At 47.3% G+C, this 21,594-nt stretch overlaps 1 protein-coding gene across 1 annotated transcript in view; it reads left to right on the top strand.

Moving 5' to 3' along the window:
- The window catches only part of EPB41L4B (erythrocyte membrane protein band 4.1 like 4B), a 134,973-nt gene that overhangs the window by 28,459 nt on the left and 84,920 nt on the right, over positions 1–21,594 (top strand). The window contains exon 4 of the mRNA XM_049629368.1: positions 12,536–12,640. Within this exon, the coding sequence (XP_049485325.1) occupies positions 12,536–12,640 (105 nt within the window). The remainder of the gene's footprint in view (positions 1–12,535; positions 12,641–21,594) is intronic.

Here is a 21,594-nt window from a genome sequence, read left to right as displayed (position 1 = left end):
GTCAGTGTAGAGTAAGGCAGCCTTAGGTATTCCAACGCTCAGTTTTAATCTTTCTGCCAAGCAGAGTGAGTGCAAAGAATAGTTTTTTGATTTGTTTATTCTTTTTTTTTTTTAGAATGAATATATTTATTATTCTACTTCCTTATCTCTAAGCAGGTGATACCTTAAGTTAGCATCACAGTGTGGAGATTTCCTAAGAAACATTTTTTAAAGTTGCAAAAAGCTTTTATATGCACATACATATGCCATGAACACCTGCTGTATCTGTATATGTGTATGATTTTCACTCCGGTTAACTATTGTTGCATAACAGACTCTTCCACTTATGCTTAGTGGCTAACAATGACGAGCAGGATTCTCTTGGTCAAGAATTTGAGGGGGGCTCACCTGGGAGATTATTCTGCTGCTCATGGCATCAACCAGGGTCACCAGGAGTACTCTGTTGGAAGATGGGTTGGTGTGGAGGGTCCAAGACGACTGTGCTTACATGTCTGGCACTTTGGCTGGGCTCAGCTGGGACAGTTGACTAGAACATCTTCCTGCTGCTTCCTCAGCCTGGCAGTCTCAGGGTAGTTGGACTTTTTACTGTACCCGTAGAGAAGCATCCCAAGGCAATGGTCACCTCACCTCGGAAATCACAAAATGTTATTAACACCATATTCTGTTGGGCTGAAGCAGTGCCAGGTTCTTCCAGACTCAAGGAAGAGGACAAAGACCTTGCCACCATTTTTGTAAGCACCACAGTTAAAAACCAAACAAACAAACAAACAAAAACAAAAACACCCCAAACAAACTAAAAACCCCACTAAAACTAACCCCATAGGTACTTGGCACCTGAGACCTTTTGGGTCTCCTGTGTATTTGCTTGTCTTTTGGTGGAAGAGAGAGACCACTGGGGTGGAAGGTACCTGCCCATTCAGGTCATCCAAGTCAGTCTCCTGTCCCCTGTTCCCATTCACTCAGGAGTGGAGTGGACTCAAGTTGGGCAGAGAGCACCATAATAGGGTATATGACTCACCTGACTTAATAATGAAGGTGACATGGAGAGGCCCTCTCAACCTAAAAACTTTTTTTTTAAATGTTTATTAATTTTTGAGAGACAAGGCAGAGCACCAGTGGGGGAGGGGCAGAGAGAGAGGGAGACATAGAATCTGAAGCAGGCTTCAGGCTCTGAGCTGTCAGCCCAGAGCCCAATATGGGGCTCGAACCCACGAACGGTGAGATCATGACCTGAGCCGAAGTTGGACGCTTAACCAACTGAGCCACCCAGGTGCCCATAAAACTTTTAAGAGCAATTTTTCCAGTGGATCTTTGTGTGAGGGAGGTTGTCTGATGCTCTGTTAGTGTCCCTGCCAGCAGGAATAGCATATTACAATTTGCTGGGTAGCAATATCACTGAAAATCAACGAGTATTCAACATGTGCTGTCTCTGATGTTTCTTACTGAGAGTTGGAAACATAGCATTTGAAGTGTTGGTCGAAACCAGTTTTCAGCAGTCAGGATCAAGTAGCTTTAGGTGTTTCGACTTCATTCAGCATCTTAAGGAATAAATGGGAAACCATCCCTTAAACTAACTGTTGAATCCCATGTGTTAGGCAATGCTTGGAAGGAGCCATAGGGAGACAAATTGATGTCACTTAGATGTTAGTTCTTCTACACTGATTGAAAGAAGGTTCATCGGATCATGGCCCGTGGGGTCATTCTCATGGCAGCCCTGTGAGAGCGGTGGTATTAAAGGAACAAATGAATGCTTTGAAACTCTGCTGCTTGGCCCGAAGATGGTTCTCAACCAGAAGCAGAGGCTGATCAATAGTTAAATCAATAATGCAACACACAGTTGTGCATTTTTGTTTTTAATTTTAAAGAGTGTGAGAGTGTGTGTGGGGGAGAGAGACAGAGAGAGAGAGAGAAAGAGAGAGAGAGAGAGAGAGAGAGAGAGAGAGAGAGAGAGAATCCAAAGCAGGCTCCATGCTCAGCACTGAGCCTGACATGGGGCTCGATCCCACAGCCCTGGGATCATGACCTGAGCCGAAATCACGAGTCAGAGGCTCAACCCAGGTGCCCTCACAGTCTGTTTTAAATTGGTCTGTCCATTACATGCAGTCAGTGTGGCTGTGGCTGTGTTCTGTGGTGGGATGGTAAGACCAGAAATCTGCCTGCCCGGTCCTCAGGCTGCACACCGAGAACCCCTTGCGCAAGGTGGAAGGAGAACCCTGGTTCTCGATGCAGCTGATCAGTAGTGCCTTCGTTCAGTGCCTCACAAACCAAGAGGGCACTTTTTTCTAAGACTCTTCTTCCTTCCTTGTTGATCAAAATTAAGGGCAGTTGGTTTTGTTGCTTCCTCTGATTTCCAAGAGATTGTTAGCCAGGCGAGTCGGGAGATTAATATCATTGTGCTCTGTTTTACCAGAATTGAATTTCCAGGAGCTGCCCAGACTGTTGATGTCCCCCTCCATAGAACGTCTTGGCTTCTGTGTTAGTTTGTGAGCAAATAATGTACTTTGCATCCTGCCACAACTTGCCTGCCCTCCAAACAAATTAGGAATCACCTCCCTACCATAAGGTCTGTTTGCATTGGCTTTGAACCCCAGTCTAGCCCAGGCCATGCATGAAGTAGCCTCTCCGTGTCTGTGTGGTGAATTGGGTTTAAGAAATATTTCTTATTTGCCAGACATGTTCCATGTGTTTGGACCCACAGGGACAAATGAGCAGAGAAGTAACAGAGTAAGGTAGAAAGAACTCTATCCTAAGAATCAGGAAGGCCGGATCCTGATTCTAGTTCAGCCACTTGGGAGCAGTGCGAACTTGGTCACATAATTTCTCTGAGGCTCAGTTTCTTTCTGTGCAAAATGGGGTCATGGAACCTTGGTAAACATTGAAATGCTCTTCAACTGGGAGGTAGAATTTATAAGCTGGACAGCCTGGTCTTAAATCCTCCAGATTATGGATACTGTTATGAGTCCCCAAATCTTGCTGATGGCTGAGATGGTATTTCTCACTCACCAGTGAAAATTTCAGATATTTATTTGGTAAATTCTCATAGTAATTTCAGATATCCTGGAGTAAACCAATTTCTATTTGTTCTTAATGGCTTAGCGGTGTTGGCAACGGGGATAGAGACTCCTGGGCTGTGTGTGTGTAAGTGTGTAAAATAGAGAGCTAGTTTCTCACTAAGAATATAGAAAATTAGTGAGTTATCAAGTTGTGAGGAAGGGGGACCAGAGCTGGTAACTAACCATGAAATTAGTACTTCCTGGAAACAGTTGAAACAGACCTTGAGGCAGGTGCCTTCTGGAAACTGCTGGCCAGGAAGCACTGTGGAGACCAGGTGGAGTTCTGAGAGCTACTCAAACTTGGGGTATTTAAGAACTTGGAAAGGAAGGAATTGATTTCTAGGGACCGACATGGGTTTACAGAAATCCTCCAAACGAGACTAGTCTCAGCTTTTCTTTCTTTCCTTTTTTTTTTTTTTTTTAAGTTTACTTATTTATTATGAGAAAGAGCACAAGCGGTGGGGGAGTGGGGGAGAGACAGACAGACAGACAGACAGAATCCCAAGCAGATTCTTGCACTGCCACCGCAAGCCCGATGCAGGGCTTGATCCCAGGGCCCTGGAATCATGACCTGAGCCAAAATCAAGAGATGGATGCTCAGTGGACTGAGCTACCCAGGCGCCTCTTGTCTCAGCTTTTCTTTAAAAAAAAAATTTTTTTTTTAATGTTTATTTATTTTTGAGAGACAGAGAGAGACAGCATCAGCAGGGGAGGGGCAGAGAGAGAGGGAGACCTAGAACATGAAGCGGGCTCCAGGCTCTGAGCTGTCAGCACAGAGCATGTGCGGGGCTCGAACTCACGAGCCGTGAGATCATGACCTGAGCCAAAGTCGGACGTTTAACCGACTGAGCCACCCAGGTGCCCCTTGTCTCAGCTTTTCTTTAAAGGGGATTACTAAACTGCTATAGATCACGGACTCCCTGAACTTTGATTTTTGTTATTTGGCAAAAAACACATTGTGTCATTCCTGTGGACGAGCGAGAGAAAGGAGGTTTGGTTGAAAATAATAATTCCTTTGTGTGTAGAGGATACCATTTGTTTTCTTGCTCTCTTATTTTTTTATTTCACTTTATTTTGTGTGTTTGTTTGTTTAAGCTCCACACCCAACATGGGGCTTCAACCCAGGTTGAAGATCAAGAGATGCACGGTCTACAAACTGAGCCAGCCAGGTGCCTCTCTTGCTTTTTTATTAATACAATGGCTTAGCAAGGTTGACAGTGCAGGTAAGAGTACCCCATTTTTCAGATGAAACTGAGACTCAGTGCGGTTGCTAAGGTCATGGTCATATTGCTAGAAAAGAGATAGAGCTGGGTTCTAATCCAACATGTTTGGCTCTAAGAGTCTGAGGGCATGGTCACACTGTATGTTCATAACTGGGTTGAGGCCACCATCAGAGGGGAACCTTGCGTAACATACAACTCAAGAAAGACACCACCCCCACTGGCCATATGCACCCCTCACCTCTGCCTGCATTGCACTTCCCACATGTTGTAAAACTGAGATCGGGAACTGATGCATGGGATAATAGCCCAGGACTTCTAATGTTCTTGATGGGATATGTCATGGGCCAGTTTAAATAAGATGACATTTACGTGAATGAATGTAGAAGTTTGCACTCAGGTTTAGAAACTATCTGGGGCGCCTGGGTGGCTCAGTCGGTTACGCGTCCGACTTCAGCCCGGGTCATGATCTCGCGGTCTGTGAGTTCGAGCCCGCGTCGGGCTCTGTGCTGACAGCTCATAGCCTGGAGCCTGCTTCTGATTCTGTGTCTCCCTCTCTTTCTGCCCCTCCCCTACTCATGCTCTGTCTCTCTCTGTCTCAGAAATAAACATTAAAAAAATTTTTAAAAAAAGAAACTATCACCACAATCATTTTGGTTTATTTTTTAGCCCATATGTAAAAATGCAGAACTTGATAGTATTTTGTTTACGTAAGGCATAGCACAGTGTGGTATGGTTTCCAAAACACCAGCGCATTAGAGCAGACAGGGTGTCTGGAAGGAGAGATGGTAGTACCAGGGCTCTGCAGACCCACATCCCAGCCGGCTGGAGAGAATTGCCAGCGGAAATGGACCAGGAAGATCAGGCTTCCGAAAAGTCGGTCATTTGAAGACTGTTGTGGGAACTAAGGATTCTCCTTAATCCATCTGCATCAGCATTTGTTTCTTGAGCTTCAGAATGTCCGGTGACGGAGAAGCAAAGATGAACTGGATGGGGTGTCGCCAACAAGAAGTTTAATAATGACCATTGTGACTTCAGCGTAGCTGTGGGGATGGGCTTGCTGCCAGTGGGGATAGGAGCAGGGATGTAGGAGGGGGGCACCCGGGAAAAGCCATAGGGGTGGGGCCTGCTGCATACATCGGGTGGGCGTTGTGTTAGGAGAATATGTTTGATTGGAGCCCAGGAGGCATGTGGGGGCCCAGGGAGGTAAGACGGGTGGTGTTGGGCAGTATTGATTGTGCAGAGTCTCTGACACCAGGCCGAGGAGCCTGCATTTCATCCTCTGGCACATGTTTTTGTACAGAATAGCAACTGAGATGAGGGCTGTGTTGTGTGCAATGCATTCTGGCAAACACGAGAAAGATGGGCTTTCACAGGGGCGCTTGCTGTGGTCCAGATACCAGGCGGTGTAGCCTGAGCCATGATGGAGAGGAAAGACAGAGCCCTTCTGAAGGCAGATGCAGAGGGGCCTGCTGTCTAACAGAGGTGGAGCAGGTGGACAGAGGGGAGCCTCGCGTGCCAGCAAAGAGAAGGCTCCTAAAATCCTTACACTGCCCAGGTGTCCTGCTTTTCCATTTTAGTTCACAGCCAACGTGTATACATTTGATGGGCACACAGCTCATCTCCTCCTTTTAACCTACCTGGGACACCTGGCATCTTCTTATGCTGTTGAGACTAATGAGATTTGGATGGGTTGCCTTTTTTTATTTTTATTTTTTATTTTTTTAAATGTTTATTTATTTTTGAGAGAGAGAGAGACAGCGTGAAAGGGGCAGAGAGAGAGGGAGACACAGAATCTGAAGCAGGCTGCAGGCTCTGAGCTGTGTGCACGGAGCCCGATGTGGGGCTCGAACTCACGAGCCATGAGATCATGATCTGAGCTGAAGTCAGACACTTAACTGACAGAGCCTCCCAGGCACCCCCGGATGGATTGGCTTCTATCTTTGTTCTTTCAGGGCCACAGTCGACCTGTTATATTGCACTTGGGTCAGGTTGCAGTAAGATATTGTCGGTTGTGTCTTATCTAAGAGGGTCAGGATGGTTAATTTATTTGGGGAGACAGTTAAGACATCAGCTGTCCAGGAGTCTTCCTTATCAGGAGTACGGCTGGCAACCAGTAAATAAACAAAATAAGAACCTCTGACTGGCCAGCAAAGATCTCATGATGTTCATACCTTTCCCTGCTGGCTGCCTGCCTGACCCAGTGTTTAGCTGAGAACTGTGTACTCTTACTTTACACATGATGTTAATGAGCTTGATTATTTTTAGCTCCTGTCTGATCGGAAGTTGCTGCTCCAGAGAGAGACATACTGACTCAAAACCACTGGTTGCTGGTCCTGGTGAGAAGTGGTGTGTTGAGATGGGTGGAGAGAGGGCTACATGACCTGGAGGCAAGAACTCAGGGGTAGAGCTTCTACCTGTGTTTGGGGACAGCCTGCCATACGTGTCTTGAAGTAGGAGCGTCGCCAAATTCCAGAATAGTGATCTGGACTGAGTAAGGTTTTACGCTCAGTGTATTCTGCTTAAGAAGGCCGGGAGAGGGGCGCCTGGGTGGCTCGGTCGGTTAAGCGTCCGACTTCGGCTCAGGTCATGATCTCACGGTCCGTGAGTTCGAGCCCCGCGTCGGGCTCTGTGCTGACCGCTCAGAGCCTGGAGCCTGTTTCAGATTCTGTGTCTCCCTCTCTCTCTGCCCCTCCCCTGTTCATGCTCTGTCTCTCTCTGTCTCAAAAATAAATAAACGTTTAAAAAAAAAAAAAAAAAAGGCCGGGAGAGAGGAGGCATCAAGCTGATTTGGATGACTTTGCTCCCCAAGAATGGCTTACTCGGTGAGGGCTTTCTGTAGCTATTCGCTTCCAGACTTTGTGACCCTGGTGTACCCCAGCACCTAGAATAGTGGCTGGCACTTGATGAGCAGTTGGTAAATATTTGTTGAATGAATGAATGGATTCATCACAGAGGGGGAGACCTAGTTCGGAGGCAACCAGGAGCAGCTTCCTGTCTCGTCACATTAATGGATCTCCTGTTGTAACCACTAGACAGCACTTCACATAATAGCCACAAAATCGTGTTTGGGTAAATGGCCTTGGAAGTGCAGCACGGCTCCCTAGGCCCTTGTTCATGGAATACTTAATTTGAAAAGATTTTAATGAGTGTGTTCTATTTAGGCCTGCTGCTCGTGAAGTATCTGTCTGTTGTTCGTGTTTTAGCACGGTCCATCCAGAAGATGTGTTTCTTGGCTCTGGAACCCCACGCATCCCCCAGCCGGCCGAGCCAGCCAGCCAGCCAGCTACACAGCAAACAGATGTTTACGGAGCACCTGCTCTGTGACAGCCAGGGATGTGCTTGGGGGATGGTGAGAAGGAGAGGTGGTACTCAGATGAACACAGCTGGTCCCTGCCCACAGCCTGATGTAGGAGTAAGACAGGAATAAAGGCAGCCTCGGTGCAGGGTGATAAGTGTGTGTGTGTGTGTAATAAAGGCACGTGCTTGCTTGCGGGAACAGAGGAGGGGGCACTTACTGCCCTGGGTTGGGGGGAGGTGGTGAGCTAGGGCTGAAGAGGCTGAGGAAAGAAAGGCTGTTTGGGCTAAGCCTGAGATGACAGTTCATGGGCTTCTGGGGGCTGCCCAAGGTGCATTGTCCTGGCTGGCAGGACAGGTGAGTTACCTGGAGTCTTCTCAGCTACGAGTGGACACTTTGTGTCCCCGGGCTGGGAGGAGCAAGAGGTGGTGGGTTCGGGTGCTGTGGCCTAGACTCTCTGTCTTTGTCTGACCTTTCACTCACTGGGACCTCTGGTTGGAGGACCCCTCTATTCCAGCCCTCATAATTTCACCAGATTCTTCTTAGAACTGGAAAGGGCCACTGGGGACTAAAGAGCATAAGGGGTTGGGGAGAGGTGAGTGGGGGAAGGTGTTTACAGGTGAGTAAACATGGTATTTCCTATCCGCCAGACCCTGCTGTGTCTGCCACCTACCTCCAAGTCCAGGTGAGGGAGGGTTGGCCGATACAGGAGCCAGTCTGACACGGCAGAAGGGACTGGCTGGCCCTAGAAAGGTTCTTTTTTCCGACCTCCACCTTGAACTCCTTCTAGCTGTTGTTGTTTTTTTAAGTTTATTTATTTATTTTTGAGAGGGGAAAGCGTGAGCCCGGGAGAGGCAGAGAGAGAGGGAGAGAGAGAGAATCCCAAGAAGCCTCCACACTCTCAGCATGGAGGCCCATTCGGGGTACGAACTCCCGAACTGTGAGATCATGACCTGAGTAGAAATCAAGAGTCAGACGCTTAACCAACTGAGCCACCCAGATGCCCCTCGCCTTGAGCTCTTCTAAATTAAGAGCTGTTTTAGAAAGACATCAGGAAAGTAAGACTTGGAATGACTTAGAGAGAAACTTGGACTAACTGCCCTTACTTTATGTGTGTGGAACTGTGTTTTTTCAGTTCATACTCTGTGAGTATTAAAACGACATACCTGGATGGTAAGCTGTTGAACCAAAATAGAGAGAGCCGGGTGGGAAGCAGGTGGGATTTGGGGTCAGCTGAGTTTGGGTGACCCTGTCCATTCAGGGCACCATGGCTGATTTGTAGCTGCAGGAGCGGTCCAGGATGGTCCTATGGATTTTGGGAAATTATGAATTGCTTAAGGTCACAGCTAGTGCATCTAGGACTAGCGCATAGAGCTCTCGCTTCCTGCCAGCCCAATTCTGTCTGCCACATCCTGCTGCTAAAGCTCTACACTAACTAGTTCTGTCCCACTAGGAAACCCACTAATGAGGGATTGGCTCCGTAATAATAGGCGTTGCATAGTCCAGTAGTGCTGGATAGTAAAAGGAAAGAATACGTCCAGAGGAAAAGTGCCAGAATGGTGATTTTTTTTTTTTGCAGAAAAAAAATTGTATTTGTTGTCTAACGACTGCCAAAAGATCAGTGTTAAAGAATACTTGGGAAGAAAATCATCCGTTTGTCCATCCAGCCTAGCACAGCTATTCTATAAGTTTCTGCAAGCCTTTTTTATCAAGCAGTCCATACAGCACATACATATTTTTAACGTAGAATCACAGCTTCTTATTCCTTTGTGGTCTGTTTAGTTAATGTCGATATAAGAATTTTCCTTATTTCTGTCTCATCTTTATAATTGTCTGTCCTGAAAGCCCAGCAGTATTCTGGAGTGTTGTTAGGTTCGGCTCCATGGATGTGTCCAGCCCTGTGGTTGGAGTTTGGGTTGTTTCTTCTTTTTGCCTCCCCACCCCCAGCTTTATTTCTCCAGTTAAATAATGCTATAGAGAACATCTCTGCACATGGAGCCTTCTGCTGCTCTTGGGTCGTTGCCTTCAAGGAGTATTTCCAGGAAGCAAAGAGTCTGACGGTTGGAAGCCAGTGCTGTAGTTTTGAGTTTTTGTTTTTACTTTCTGTTACCGCTGTTTCCTATAGCACAGACACAGACAAATCAGTGAAACAGAGGTGTAGCCTAATGAATTATGGGAAGGCAGACACCCCTGGACCACCCCCCGAGTCAAGAGCTGGGACCTTGCCAGCCCGCTGGAAGTCCGTGGTGTGCCCTCTCCCAGGCACAAATTCTCTACACCCCGAGACCAGCTATTACCCTGACTTTATTGCTTATCGTAACCACTTCTTTACCCTCTTTTCATGTTTTTTCTTAATTTCTTTTTTAATGTTTATTCATTTTTGAGAGAGAGAGACAGGGCGTGAGCCAGGAAGGGGCAGAGAGCGAGGGAGACACAGAGTCCGAAGCAGGCTCCAGGCTCCAAGCCGTCAGCACAGAGCCTGACACGGGGCTTGAACCCACGAACCCTTAGATCATGACCTGAGTGAAGTCGGACGCTTAACCACCTGAGCCACTCAGGTGCCCCACCCACCCTCTTTTCATGTTTTATCCCCCAAATATGTATCGTACACACTGCATACTTTTAGTTTTGCCTTTTTGTAAAAGGGTCTTTTAAATTTTTTTTTCATCTCTAGGTGCCCCTCGATCTCTCCACTTCCCTGTATTCTGTTTGTTGAAGAAACTGTGTTGTTTGTCCTGAGGAGTTTCCAGAATTTCCCACTGGCTGGATCTTGATGATTGCAGTCCCATGTAGTTTAGAACATTCCTCTGCATTTCCTCCAAGTTGGCAGTTGGATCTAGTGGTTGTATTAGTCCCAGTCTTGATAGTTTTTCCCTGCAGAGAGAGAAGCCTGGGGAGCAAAATTATGTCTTGGGTGGTGGGGTGTTCTTCATCGGGGGGTACACAGTGGCTGGTCGTCTCCTCCTGTGATGTTAGTAGCCCCCGGTGCCCAATGCTAGTGCCTACCATTCTAGAAGTTGAAAAATTGTGATATTGCAAGTCTGTTACCCCTTCTTCATTTTGTTGTTGGTATACTACTAAAAAGAGAAATTCTGCCCATTTGCTATTTTTAATACCTTTATTAAGATGCACATGCCAGATAATTCACTTACCCCAAGGGTACAATTCAGTGGCTCTTAGTATATTCATAAAGTTGTGCGTCTGTCACCGTGATCCATTTTAGAACATTTCATTTACCCCCAAAAAACCGTGCTCACCTTGGCTGTCACACCACAAATACTGCAGCCCTAAGCAAACCACTAATCTGATTCCAGTCTCCAGCTTTCCCTGTTCTGGACATTTTGTGTAATATGTGGTCCTTTGTAACTGGCTTCTTTCACTTACTATAATGTTTTCAAAGTCCACCCATGTTGTGGTATGTATCCGGGCTTTACTCCTTTTCATGGCCAAATAATACTCCATTGTGTGGATACGATTCTTCCGCATTATGTTTATCTGTGCGTTAGTTGATAGACACTTGGGTTGCTTCCACTTTGGGGCTATTATGGTTAATGCTGCTATGAACATTTTGGTACAGATTTCCGTATGAATGCAATGTTTTCATTTCTCTGGGGTATATATACTTAGGGGTGGAATTGCTGGGTCAGATGGTGGCTCTGTGTTTAACTATTCGAGAACATGCCAGACTGTTTCCCAAAATGGCTATACAGTTTTGCATTCCCGTCAGCAGTATATGAGGGTTCCATTTTCTCCAAGATTTGTTATTTTCTGTCTTTTTTATTACAGCCATCCTAGTGGGTATGAAATGGTGCTGGATTGTGCTTTTGATTTACATTTCCCTAATGACTAATGATATTGAGCATCTTTTCATGTGCTTATCGGGTATTTTTGTATGTCTTTGGAGAACTGTGTATATATCCCGTGTTCATTTTTAATTGAATATATTTTTTATTATTGAGATGTAATAGTTCTTTATATATTCTAGATAGAAGTCTCTTACCAGATATGTGATTTGTAAAAATTTTCTCCCACTTTGGGTTGTCTTTGTGCTTTATTGATGTCTTGGTCCTTTGAAGCACAAAAGTTTTACATTTAAAAAAAAATGTTTATTTTTGAGAGAGAGAGTGCAAGTGGAGGAGGGGGGAGAACAGAGGCTCCAAATCCTGCTCTGTGCCAACAGAAACGAGCCCAGTGTGGGGCTCGGACTCATAAACTGTGAGATCATAATCCGAGCTGAAGTTGGACGCTCAACTGACTGAGCCACCTGGGTGCCCCAAAAGTTTTACATTCTGCTGATGATGCCTGCCTGGTTTATTGTGGGTTTTTTGTGTTTGTTTGTTTCCTTTGTTTTGTTTTTTAATTTAAGTAGATTCCATGCCCAACATGGGGCTCAAACACACAACCCCGAGATCAAGATTCGACTGAGCCAGCTAGGCACCTCTGGTTTATTTTATTTTATTATATTATTTATTTTTATTGCTTGTGCTTGTGGTGTCATATCTATGAAATCATTGCCTAATCCAAGGTCATGAAGATTTGTGCCTCTGTTTTGAGAGTTTTATAGTTTTAGCTCTTGCATTTAGGTCTTTGATCTGATACTCTGAGTTAATGTTTGCATATCCTATCATCTACTCTTCGGTTACCGAGGGCTGTAGCTAAAGGCCAGATCAATGCTTGACTTTTTTCCCTTCACTTACCAGTTTTCATAATAAGGCTTTGGTTCCCTATTCATCCTACAAAGTTGTTAGTTGGTATTTTGTTTTGTTTTCATTATGAGTAATGAGATTTAGTAATGGGTTTCCATTACAATGAAAATAATTAAATTTTTAAAAATTTATGTACTGTGACATATACATGTATGCAGCATAGAGAGAAAAGTGATTTTGGTTTTTTTTCTCTCTAAAACGTTTTGTTCTTATCCGGCTGTCACATTCTAAATCTTCATCTACTCAATTGCCTTCCAGAAACATGCCAAAGGCCAGGATTTGTTTGATCAGATCGTGTACCACTTGGACCTCGTGGAAACAGATTACTTTGGCCTCCAGTTCCTAGACTCTTCCCAGGTTGCGGTATGTATTTCTTTGATTCGTTTCGGGACACGCTGGTTTTCATGCTAATTGCAGATTCACAGTTGCTAGAGGTTGGTAGAGAAAAATAGGAGTTAGGCTGCAGTGTTGTTGCAGTCACGATTGTTGGGGTGGTGGTGATGGCACCCGTGTGAAATTCATCCATATGCCCCCCCTCCAGCCCCCCTTGAGGGGGCCAATAACCGGGAGAGGAAGAGAAAGAACCATCCCTGTTGTGCAGGGGAATGCATTCGGGAAACATTTCCAAGCATAGGGATGCAATATGGGCACATTTCTCAAGTAGGTAGAAAGCAGAAGAAATACCATTCTAGAAATTCTTTTAATGATGCTTTCATTTTTAACTGGCAGAGAGACTGCAGCAGCATCTTCTTGTGGACTCTTGCTGGGTGGAGGGAGCGGGTGCTGTGAACACACTGAATCCCAGCCAGGCTTAGTGGGTGCAGGGGGCCGGTCGGAGCAGATCTTGGCACTGCTAGACAACCATCTTGCAGGCTCCAGGAGGTTGTATTAGGTCAGCAAAGACTTCCCTTGCTTTGCCTGAGACAGACCTGTCCACAGTGGGGGTGCTAGAGGGAGTGAATCTGATGTAGCTCAGAACCACTCTTTTCAAAAGCAGGAATGACTTCAGTCTCCTTCCCCAACAAAATCTGGCTTTGGGTTTCAAAGATAAATTATTCGGTAATCTAAAAATATTTATTGAGGTGGGTGGGGGGGGTGGGTGAAATGAAGGGGATTGAGAGCACAGGTATCTCGATGAGCACTGAGAAATGTATAGAGTTGTTGGGGCACCTGGGTGGCTCAGTTGGTTAAGTGTCCAACCCTTGATCTCGGCTCAGGCCATGATCTCACAGTTGGTGAGTTCGAACCCTGCATCGGGCTCTGCGCTGACAGTGTGGAGCCTGCTTGGGATTCTCTCTCTCCCTCTCTCCCTCTCTGTTTCCCTCCTCAGCTCTCGCTGTCTCGCTCTCAAATAAAGAAACATTAAAAAAAAAAAAAAGTATAGAATTGTTGAATCATTGTGTGCCCAAAACTATTATAACACTGGATATTAATTATAATTGAGTAAAAAATATATATATTTATCGGGCATCAGTTATGCACTGGGCCCTGTTTTAAGCACTGTAGATAAAGTATGAACACATAGATGACAGATGGTAATGAGTGTTAAGAAAAAGAAAATAGAGTAAGCGGATAGACCGAATAAGAGGCGGTGCTGTTTTAGACAGCATATGAAAGGGTGAGTTCCCTGATAGGAGACGTTTGAGTGTACATGGCTAACCTTTTCTACCTAAAGACACCTGTTAAGATACTCCTTGGGGGCCGTATGTGACAATTGAGGCTAAGATGCTCAGAATCAGTGCCTAGAGATTGGGTGCACCTGAGAATATGTGTATGAGGCTGCCGAGTCCAAGATGATGCAGTTATATCCCGGCTGCGGTGTCTTCCTGGGCAGATGCCCCTCTACCCTTCAGTACTGCCTGATTACCAACAGCCCATCCCCTCACCTCCTTGACTGTTGCCATGAACACTCCAGCTGCCGCCTGGAGTTAGTAGACCCAATTCCTTCTCCATTTCCCAGCCAGAGACTCCACCCGCCAGGACCCTGGACAAGGGGTGGACCAGCTTTTCTCTTTCTCCTCCCTGTCCAGTTCTGTTGTCTTTGAGGTTGAGCCACCCAGTGCCCTGCCTTCTGACCTCGCCCTGGTATCTCAGCTTTTCTCTTTCCTTGGGCAACCTGGCAATTCAAGTTGCCTTCCTTTTGTAAATGTCCCGGACGCTGTTTCCTTGCATTGCAAATTCACTTGGGTAGACCTCACGCACATTCACTTGGGTCCTGTCACCACCTGATCACTCCAAGAGCTGGAATTCTGTTGCTCCCATTCCATGATCACTTCCCTTAATTCCATCTTTGTGGTCCCTCTGCGTCTGGCCTTGTCCCTTAAGGATCCCCTCCTGCCTCGTTCTCCCCTCTCGGGGCCTGGTGAAGCCTCAGCCATCTCGCCTGTGTCCTCCCTTGCCCTTTGATGCTCTCTCCCCCATGACTGTCCCCTGGTCTCCCCTCAACACGCAGGTCCATCTGTTTCCTCTGCTGCGTCTCCCAGGCTGGCGGGCATTGTCACGGGCTCGGGTCACAGATCACAGATACAGCAAAGTCCAAGCCCCTGAGCTTCTCTTGGAGCCATGGACTTGGTTCCCCTTGTGAATCTTGACCACAGCCCTCTAGTCCAGTCTCCCCACAGAGACTTGGGGCCTGCATTTGGCCTCTCCTCCTGCTGAGAAGACTGAGGTCATTTAGCTAAAACACCTTGAATTTTCTTCCCCTGCACCTCAGAGTTTTTCTTTCTCTCTGTCCATCCTTTTCACTGTTAGGTTTGACGAAAACATTCTGTTTCTCTAGCATTTACCCCCTATACCTGCATCACTGTTCCATTTCCGGTTGCTTCCTGAGTGCCAGATTTAGTTTGTCTGTCTCCAGTATCCTCCAGTTGTCCCCATCATCTGACACTCATCAGCCCTTCTCTTCCCAGAAACGCTTCTCCATTCTGCCTTCTGTGTGCCTTAACACATATGGTATTTTTGGCTGCAAAATGTCTACAGCCCTGGATTATGAGTCTGACCTGGACCTTGTTCCTGGCTCTGCCCCTGACTTATCTGGGGGCTTTCAGTAAGCCCCCTTTTCTCCCTTGTCCTTATCTGTAAAATGTTTTCTCATCTGTAAAATGGGGTTCTTGGGCCTGTTTCCAAGAGCTCTTTCAGTTCTAATGTTCTAAAGAGAAGGCAGGCACGTCTGCCCCACACTCTTCTCCTGTCAGAAGGGAAAAGATACCATCATTTCTGCCATTAGAGCCACGTGCCTGTTTCCCTGCTGCCATGTCCTCATCCCCAGGTGACCCCTCTCCAGCCACTTGGATTCCCAGAAAGCCAAGGATGTGACTCCATTAGGAAGGACCTGGTTATGTACCCCTGCTCGCCGGGCTGCCAGGCGTTCCCGTCTGCCGGTGTCCTGGCACAGCCTCAGCGGGGTCCAGGCGCCCTTCCAAGGCCAGACACCTGGATGCTCAGCCTCTACAGGCCCTGCCATCTTTCCAGCTCCTAGCCCTGAACGTGACATGCTGTTCTTCCCCCACAAAGCAGGTGCAGGGTCCTCGTCTACCTGACCTGGAGGATCCGAGGCTGTGCAGCAGCTGCTCCCAGGAGCCTTCTCATTAGTCCAGTTTCTAGGCTGGGCTCCTCACAGACCGGGCTCTGGAGATGCCTGCACTTCTGTGCATGCTTTTGCTTATGGGTTCCCCTCCCGGCGTGCCCTTCCTCACCCCATTTAAACTTCTGGCTGTCCTTCAGGACTGTCTCAGATGGTAGCCCTTCCTTCATGCAGCATGTCCTGAACTTGCAGCATTTCTCCTCCTTTCTGGAAACCTTTGAGCTTCTTTGCCTTCTGTGGCAGTTTGCTCATCTGGCTGTGGGTTCTTATCTGTGCTTATAAATAGACCTTTCTGATTAGATCCTGAGACTTAAGACTGCTGCTTCTTGGGGACTTTTGTTGACAAGGCATACAACCTAAAACCTCAGTCTTCAGGGGCACTTGGGTGGCTCAGTTGGTTGAGCATCTGGCTTTGGCTCACGTCATGATCTCACCGTTCGTGAGTTCGTGCCCCATGTCAGGCTCTGTGGTGACAGCTCAGAGCCTGGAGTCTGCTTTGGATTCTGTGTCTCCCTCTCTCTCTCTCTCTCCTCCCATCCCCCACTCATGCTCTGTCTCTGTCTCAAAACCAAATAAACATTAAAAAAAAATTTTTTTTTTAACATCAGTCTTCAGCCCCAGAAGTGACCTTAGAAATTATTTGTCAAACGTTTCTGTCTTGTGGATGGTGAAATGAATGCACTCAGTGAGTGGTACCCCTCAGACTCAAAGTCAGGTTTTACAACTTGAGGGGTAAGTGCTGTATTCAATGCACTATACTTGCAAGCCTGTTTTCCTAACTGTAGAGTGGAGGTGGTGACATCTGGGAGGTTGAGAGGCTCAGCGAGTTAATGGAGGAGAAGGAGTCTTGTAATCTAACCCCAGTGTGGGTCTCCTCTTCCTACCTGAGCATGCTGAGGGGAGACCAGAAGTCATCACAGCTCTCAGAGGTGATGCACTTAGGCTAGCGGGAACCTGCAAGGCTGCCTTGCCTGTGGGAGAAAATTTAGCAGTTTAGGTGATCCCTTTGGGAATGTTCCCTGAGTCAATTTTCTGGGTGCCTGGGACGAAGCAGTTGGTGGCAGGTGTACAAGATGGGGGCTGGGATGCGAACAGTCCCCTTGGCCATTGGCTTATTGCCGTGTACGGCTCCTGCAAGAAATGACATCCTCACCCTGCCCCTGCATGCAAATCAGAAGGCTGGCAGTGGTGGGGCTCCTGGCACAGCTCTCTGCAGACCCAGCTTATGTCCCCAGCTCCCTGCGAAGAGCCAAGCCTGGTTACCATAGTGCGCTGCCCAGCCCTGAAGCAAGGTCAGAGTCTATCAGCATCGTCTATTTTTAGCAGTTGGGGCTGGGGCCTCCTGTTTCCCTTTTCCATATCAAGGCAGGAAGGCCACCCAGGAGCTTGTTCTGTAGATCTCACTTTTGCACAGCTCAAAGCAGGGGCAGGGGTTCTATTTTTACATATGAAAGCTTTCTTCTGAGAGAGGAGGCTCTGGCTTACACCCACCCAGCTTTCTTACGGACCAGACTGGTCAGATTGCTGCTGTTTACTGAGTTCCTGCTCAGGCATCCACCTAAAAACTTTACATAACTCTTATTTAACATTCATCATCTGTGAAACTAGCCATAAAGCAGACCCATTTTACAGATGATGAAGCTGAGGTTCATTAGAAACCTTGTAAAGGTTAAAGTGAGGGACAGAGCCAGGATTCAGAACCTGGTCTCATTCAACAGGCCAGCACTTTCCACCAGGCTACGCTGGTTCCTTTACACGAGGTAGCATCTCATCCACACACACATCCACGTGCATGCGCCCGCCGCCGGAGGAACCCATTTAGTCAGTAGCTATTCAGCTGACTTTGCCTTGGAGTTTATTCAGCGGTAGTCCCTGTGGTGCAGAAGTAGGCAGGACACTGTCCCTGCCTGCTGCATTCTCCTGAGGGAGACGGACCATCTCGTTGGTCCCATGGAATACATTGGGGTCTGTCCTCACTCTGGGAGCCTGGAGAGGGAGTGCCTGAGTATCAGTGAGGAGCCCAATGAGGAGTCAGAGGGGAGAGGTATGGCAGGGATCTGGAGCAGGGGTCATACCAGCCCCACCAATCAGGAGCCTCCCTCCCAACCCTGGGGGCAGGTGTGTGGCCATAGGGGTGGTGTTCTGGGGGATGTGGCCAGTTCAAGTCCCTTCCAGAGCCCCTCCCAACATGAAAAGGGAGCATTTTATGGTGGTAAGCTTTGCAGCAAGGAATCCCGAAAAGGTGATTTTTGGCCTTTGTCTCCAGACTTGTGAGATGTTTTTCCTCTGGTCTTTGCAGCCTAGAATCATGTGGATGGGTAATAAGAGGCCCAGGGCTGCGAGGTGAGGTTGACACGGATATGGTGGCTGCCGAGAGGATCATTGGGTGCTAATGGGGCTGTTGCGGCTTCACTCTGGTGTCACATGTGCCTCCTGTGGGGACGCCACTGAGCTTTCCTACCGTTTCAGATGTACCTGGAGGGAAGTACTCTCAGGAAACACTAATAGTGGGGTATGTTATTATAAGAGACAGGAAACCCTTCCATTTCAATGGTTCCACAGCCACTCAGTGGATTCTTCAGTGTGTCAAGGGGACAGCTCAGTGCACAGATGAGGAAACAGTCTCAGGGGTCTTGCTTATGGCCACACACCAGGTGACTGGCAGAGCTGGCACTCAAACTCTGATCTTCTGCCTCCTCCTATTTTAGTACAAGAAAGTGTGGAACAGCTCAAGAAATGCCACAGGTCTCCCCGCAGCCTGTCTCTGAAAGCTGGCAGGGGGAGAGTTTTCCTGCCCACATGCATATTGATGCTGAATGGAAAGCTATTGATAAAGGGGTCTCTGCAGTTGATTTAGATTAATTCCCAAGGAAACCTCAAATAGCTGGTGTAAGTGAGGTTACAGGGCTCCATCCTGGATGAGAAGGGGAGATCCCTCCTTAGGCAGAGGAGGCACTTCAAGCTGGTGTGTGGTGTGGACCCAGAACCATGGATGCCGCCACAGCCTGATTTCTGATCTTGCCTCTGCCTCACCTACACTGTGATCCCAGACATCTTGCCCTGTGCACAGTCACCTTCATTGGCTCTGAGGCCTGAGCGAGTGATGGACATGACACAGTCCAACGTGTGTTTCTTCCAACACCACCAAGCAATTAATTCTGACGCTCTCTACCTGCAGATAGCCTCACATCCCACAGGCTGAGGGCTCAGTCCTCCAACACTGTTTCCCACCCCACAATTCAGATGCCAATCACATGTCCAGATTGTAACCCGTGCTTTTGCAGTGTCGATGGGAGGTCCCCATGACCCCTCTTGGTTCAGTTAATTTTCTAGGACAGATGGCAGAACTCAGAAGCATTTTACTGACTAGATCACCAGTCTGTTATAAAAGAGGTAACTCAGGAACAGCCAGACAGAAGAGATGAATAGAGCAAGTATAGGGTGAGGCGGGCTGTGCAAAGCTTCCACGCCTTCCCTGGGCATCTGTCCCTCTCCAGGTCTCTCTGTGGGCACCAGCCTAGAAGCTTTCCAAGTTGAGTTTTCATGGAGGCTTTATTACATGGGCACGATTGATTAAATATTGGCCATTGGTGATTGATTCAACCTCCAGGCCCCTGCCCCCTCCCCAGAGGTCAGCACGGTGAGACTGTAAGTCTCAACCTTCCAATCATGTGGGTGGTTCCCCTGACAACCAGCCCCCATCCTTAGGTGCTCTTCAAAAGTCACTTCATTGGGGTGCCTGGGTGGCTCAGTGGGTTGAGCATCCGGCTTCTGCGCAGGTCATGATCTGAGTTCGTGAGTTCGAGTCCCATGTCGGGCTCTGTGCTGACAGCTCAGAGCCTGGAGCCTGCATGAGATTCTGTGTCTCCCTCTTGCTCTGCCTCTCCCCCACTCACTCTCTCTCTCTCTCTCTCTCTCTCTCTCTCTCTCTCAAAAATAAATAATGTTAAAAAAATTTAAGAAATAAGTCACCTCATTGACCTAAACTCTGGTATGGTAGGAAGGAGTTTGTTATGAATGTCAGAACACCTTTCTTGCTCTTATGGCTTAGAAAATTCCAAGGGTTTTAGGAGCTCTGTGCCAGAAACTAAGACCAAATATATATTTCTTATTATAAATCATAGCACACACAGTAAGCTCCAAAAGTGTCCTTTCCCTTCTTTCTCTTCTCATCCTTTGGATATGATTATCTCTTCAAATTCCTTCCAGCTCTAATTTAAATGCAAACTAGACACTCTTTGTAAGCTGAGAAATCTACAGGTACTAGGATGCCAGCTATGACTTCCGACCACTCAGACTCGATGGTGAGGGCTCAGGGGTCATTGAGGCAGGTTTTAGGCCCTTTTCAACCCCTGAGCTTCTCTTGGCCATTGTGGTTCAAGTGCTTCTGTATCGATTTTAGACAACGCAGTGCTACAACCAGCCTTTTACATGTCAGAGTTCCAGAACTGATATACTGTCAGAACAGATGGGCTTTGCCAAATCATCTCCCATCTTGATTTATGGAAAGGGTTTTGCCAGATGGACTTGGATGAGAAATTCAGATCAGAAACCACCTTTCTAATACCTGTTAGAATGTTTGAGTTAAATATCATGCCCTCTGAACTTAGAAATGCACCCACCTGTCTCCAGTGACTGGTTTAATGGTATGTTAAGAGGTCTGGAGCCATTTGCCTTGGCCTTTGCCGACAGGCGGTGTGGCTATATTTGGTCAGGATGCAGGTGAACATCTAAGACAGGTCTCGCTGATGCTGAATTTAGGCCTCCAAGCCAAGTGTAGGATATGATTTACTAAATGCCATTTGGGGCCATAGTGCCCGGGTATTCATCACGAGGTAGTCTCGTGGGATAAAATAGGACTAATCAGAGTCTGGTCCCCTCCTGCAGCTAGGAAAGAAAGTCAGGTCGTTTTGAACTGCCTGGATACCAGATAGGTTTTATCATGTCTTGTTTTAGGATTCTGGCTGGGTTTCTTATCACCTCCGATGCAGGCAAGCAACCTGATCTGAACCTTGTAGGGGCAAGGAGCTTTTAAAAGGAAACTGTTTCTGATTACTTTCCCAGTTTCGTGAGCCCCAGACTTTTCACAAGCGTCCATCCTGGCAGGGCCCCGTGGCTGTGCAGGAAGGACAGGGGCCAGCCTGCATGGATAAGGGAGCTCCTTCAGCAGCATGGCCAGAGGGAAAAGCAGTCTGCTGTCCAGCAGGAACACTAGCCATGAACTGTCGGTTAACACCAACCATAGACCACTGGCCAGTAAACCTTGGCCAGTAAATTGCTTGAGATTTTACAAATCCCTGACGGTGATTTTCAGAAGGGGTCATGGGTGTGTCACGATCCCCGAGATCAGTAGGGACATATTGCTGGGTAAGGGGAAAACTTCGGCACTGAATATTTCATGGGCACGCTGGGAGCCTTTAACAAACACTAATGCTCTGAGATTCTGTTTAATGGCTCTTGGGTGGGACCTGCGTCGTCGTGACCGCAGTGGGCAACCAGGGTTGAAAACCACCGCCAAGGAAACAACACAGTCGGACTCAGATCAAGATCATAGTTTGACAGTGGAGGGAGGGAAACAGTGGGCTTGACGTGTTCTATTCCAGATACAAGGGGGCATGAGGGAAAGAAGTGGGACAAGCCCCTTTAAGCTGTGAGCCTCTGAGGCTAATGAGATTAGAAGGCTGGTTGCAGAGAACTTTCTTTGCAGGGTAATAGTGAGGGGAAGAAAGAGTTT

Source organism: Panthera uncia, chromosome D4 (genome assembly GCF_023721935.1).
Source record: "Panthera uncia isolate 11264 chromosome D4, Puncia_PCG_1.0, whole genome shotgun sequence".
Classification (NCBI taxonomy): domain Eukaryota; kingdom Metazoa; phylum Chordata; class Mammalia; order Carnivora; family Felidae; genus Panthera; species Panthera uncia.
This window is presented reverse-complemented; position numbering and strand designations above follow the sequence as displayed.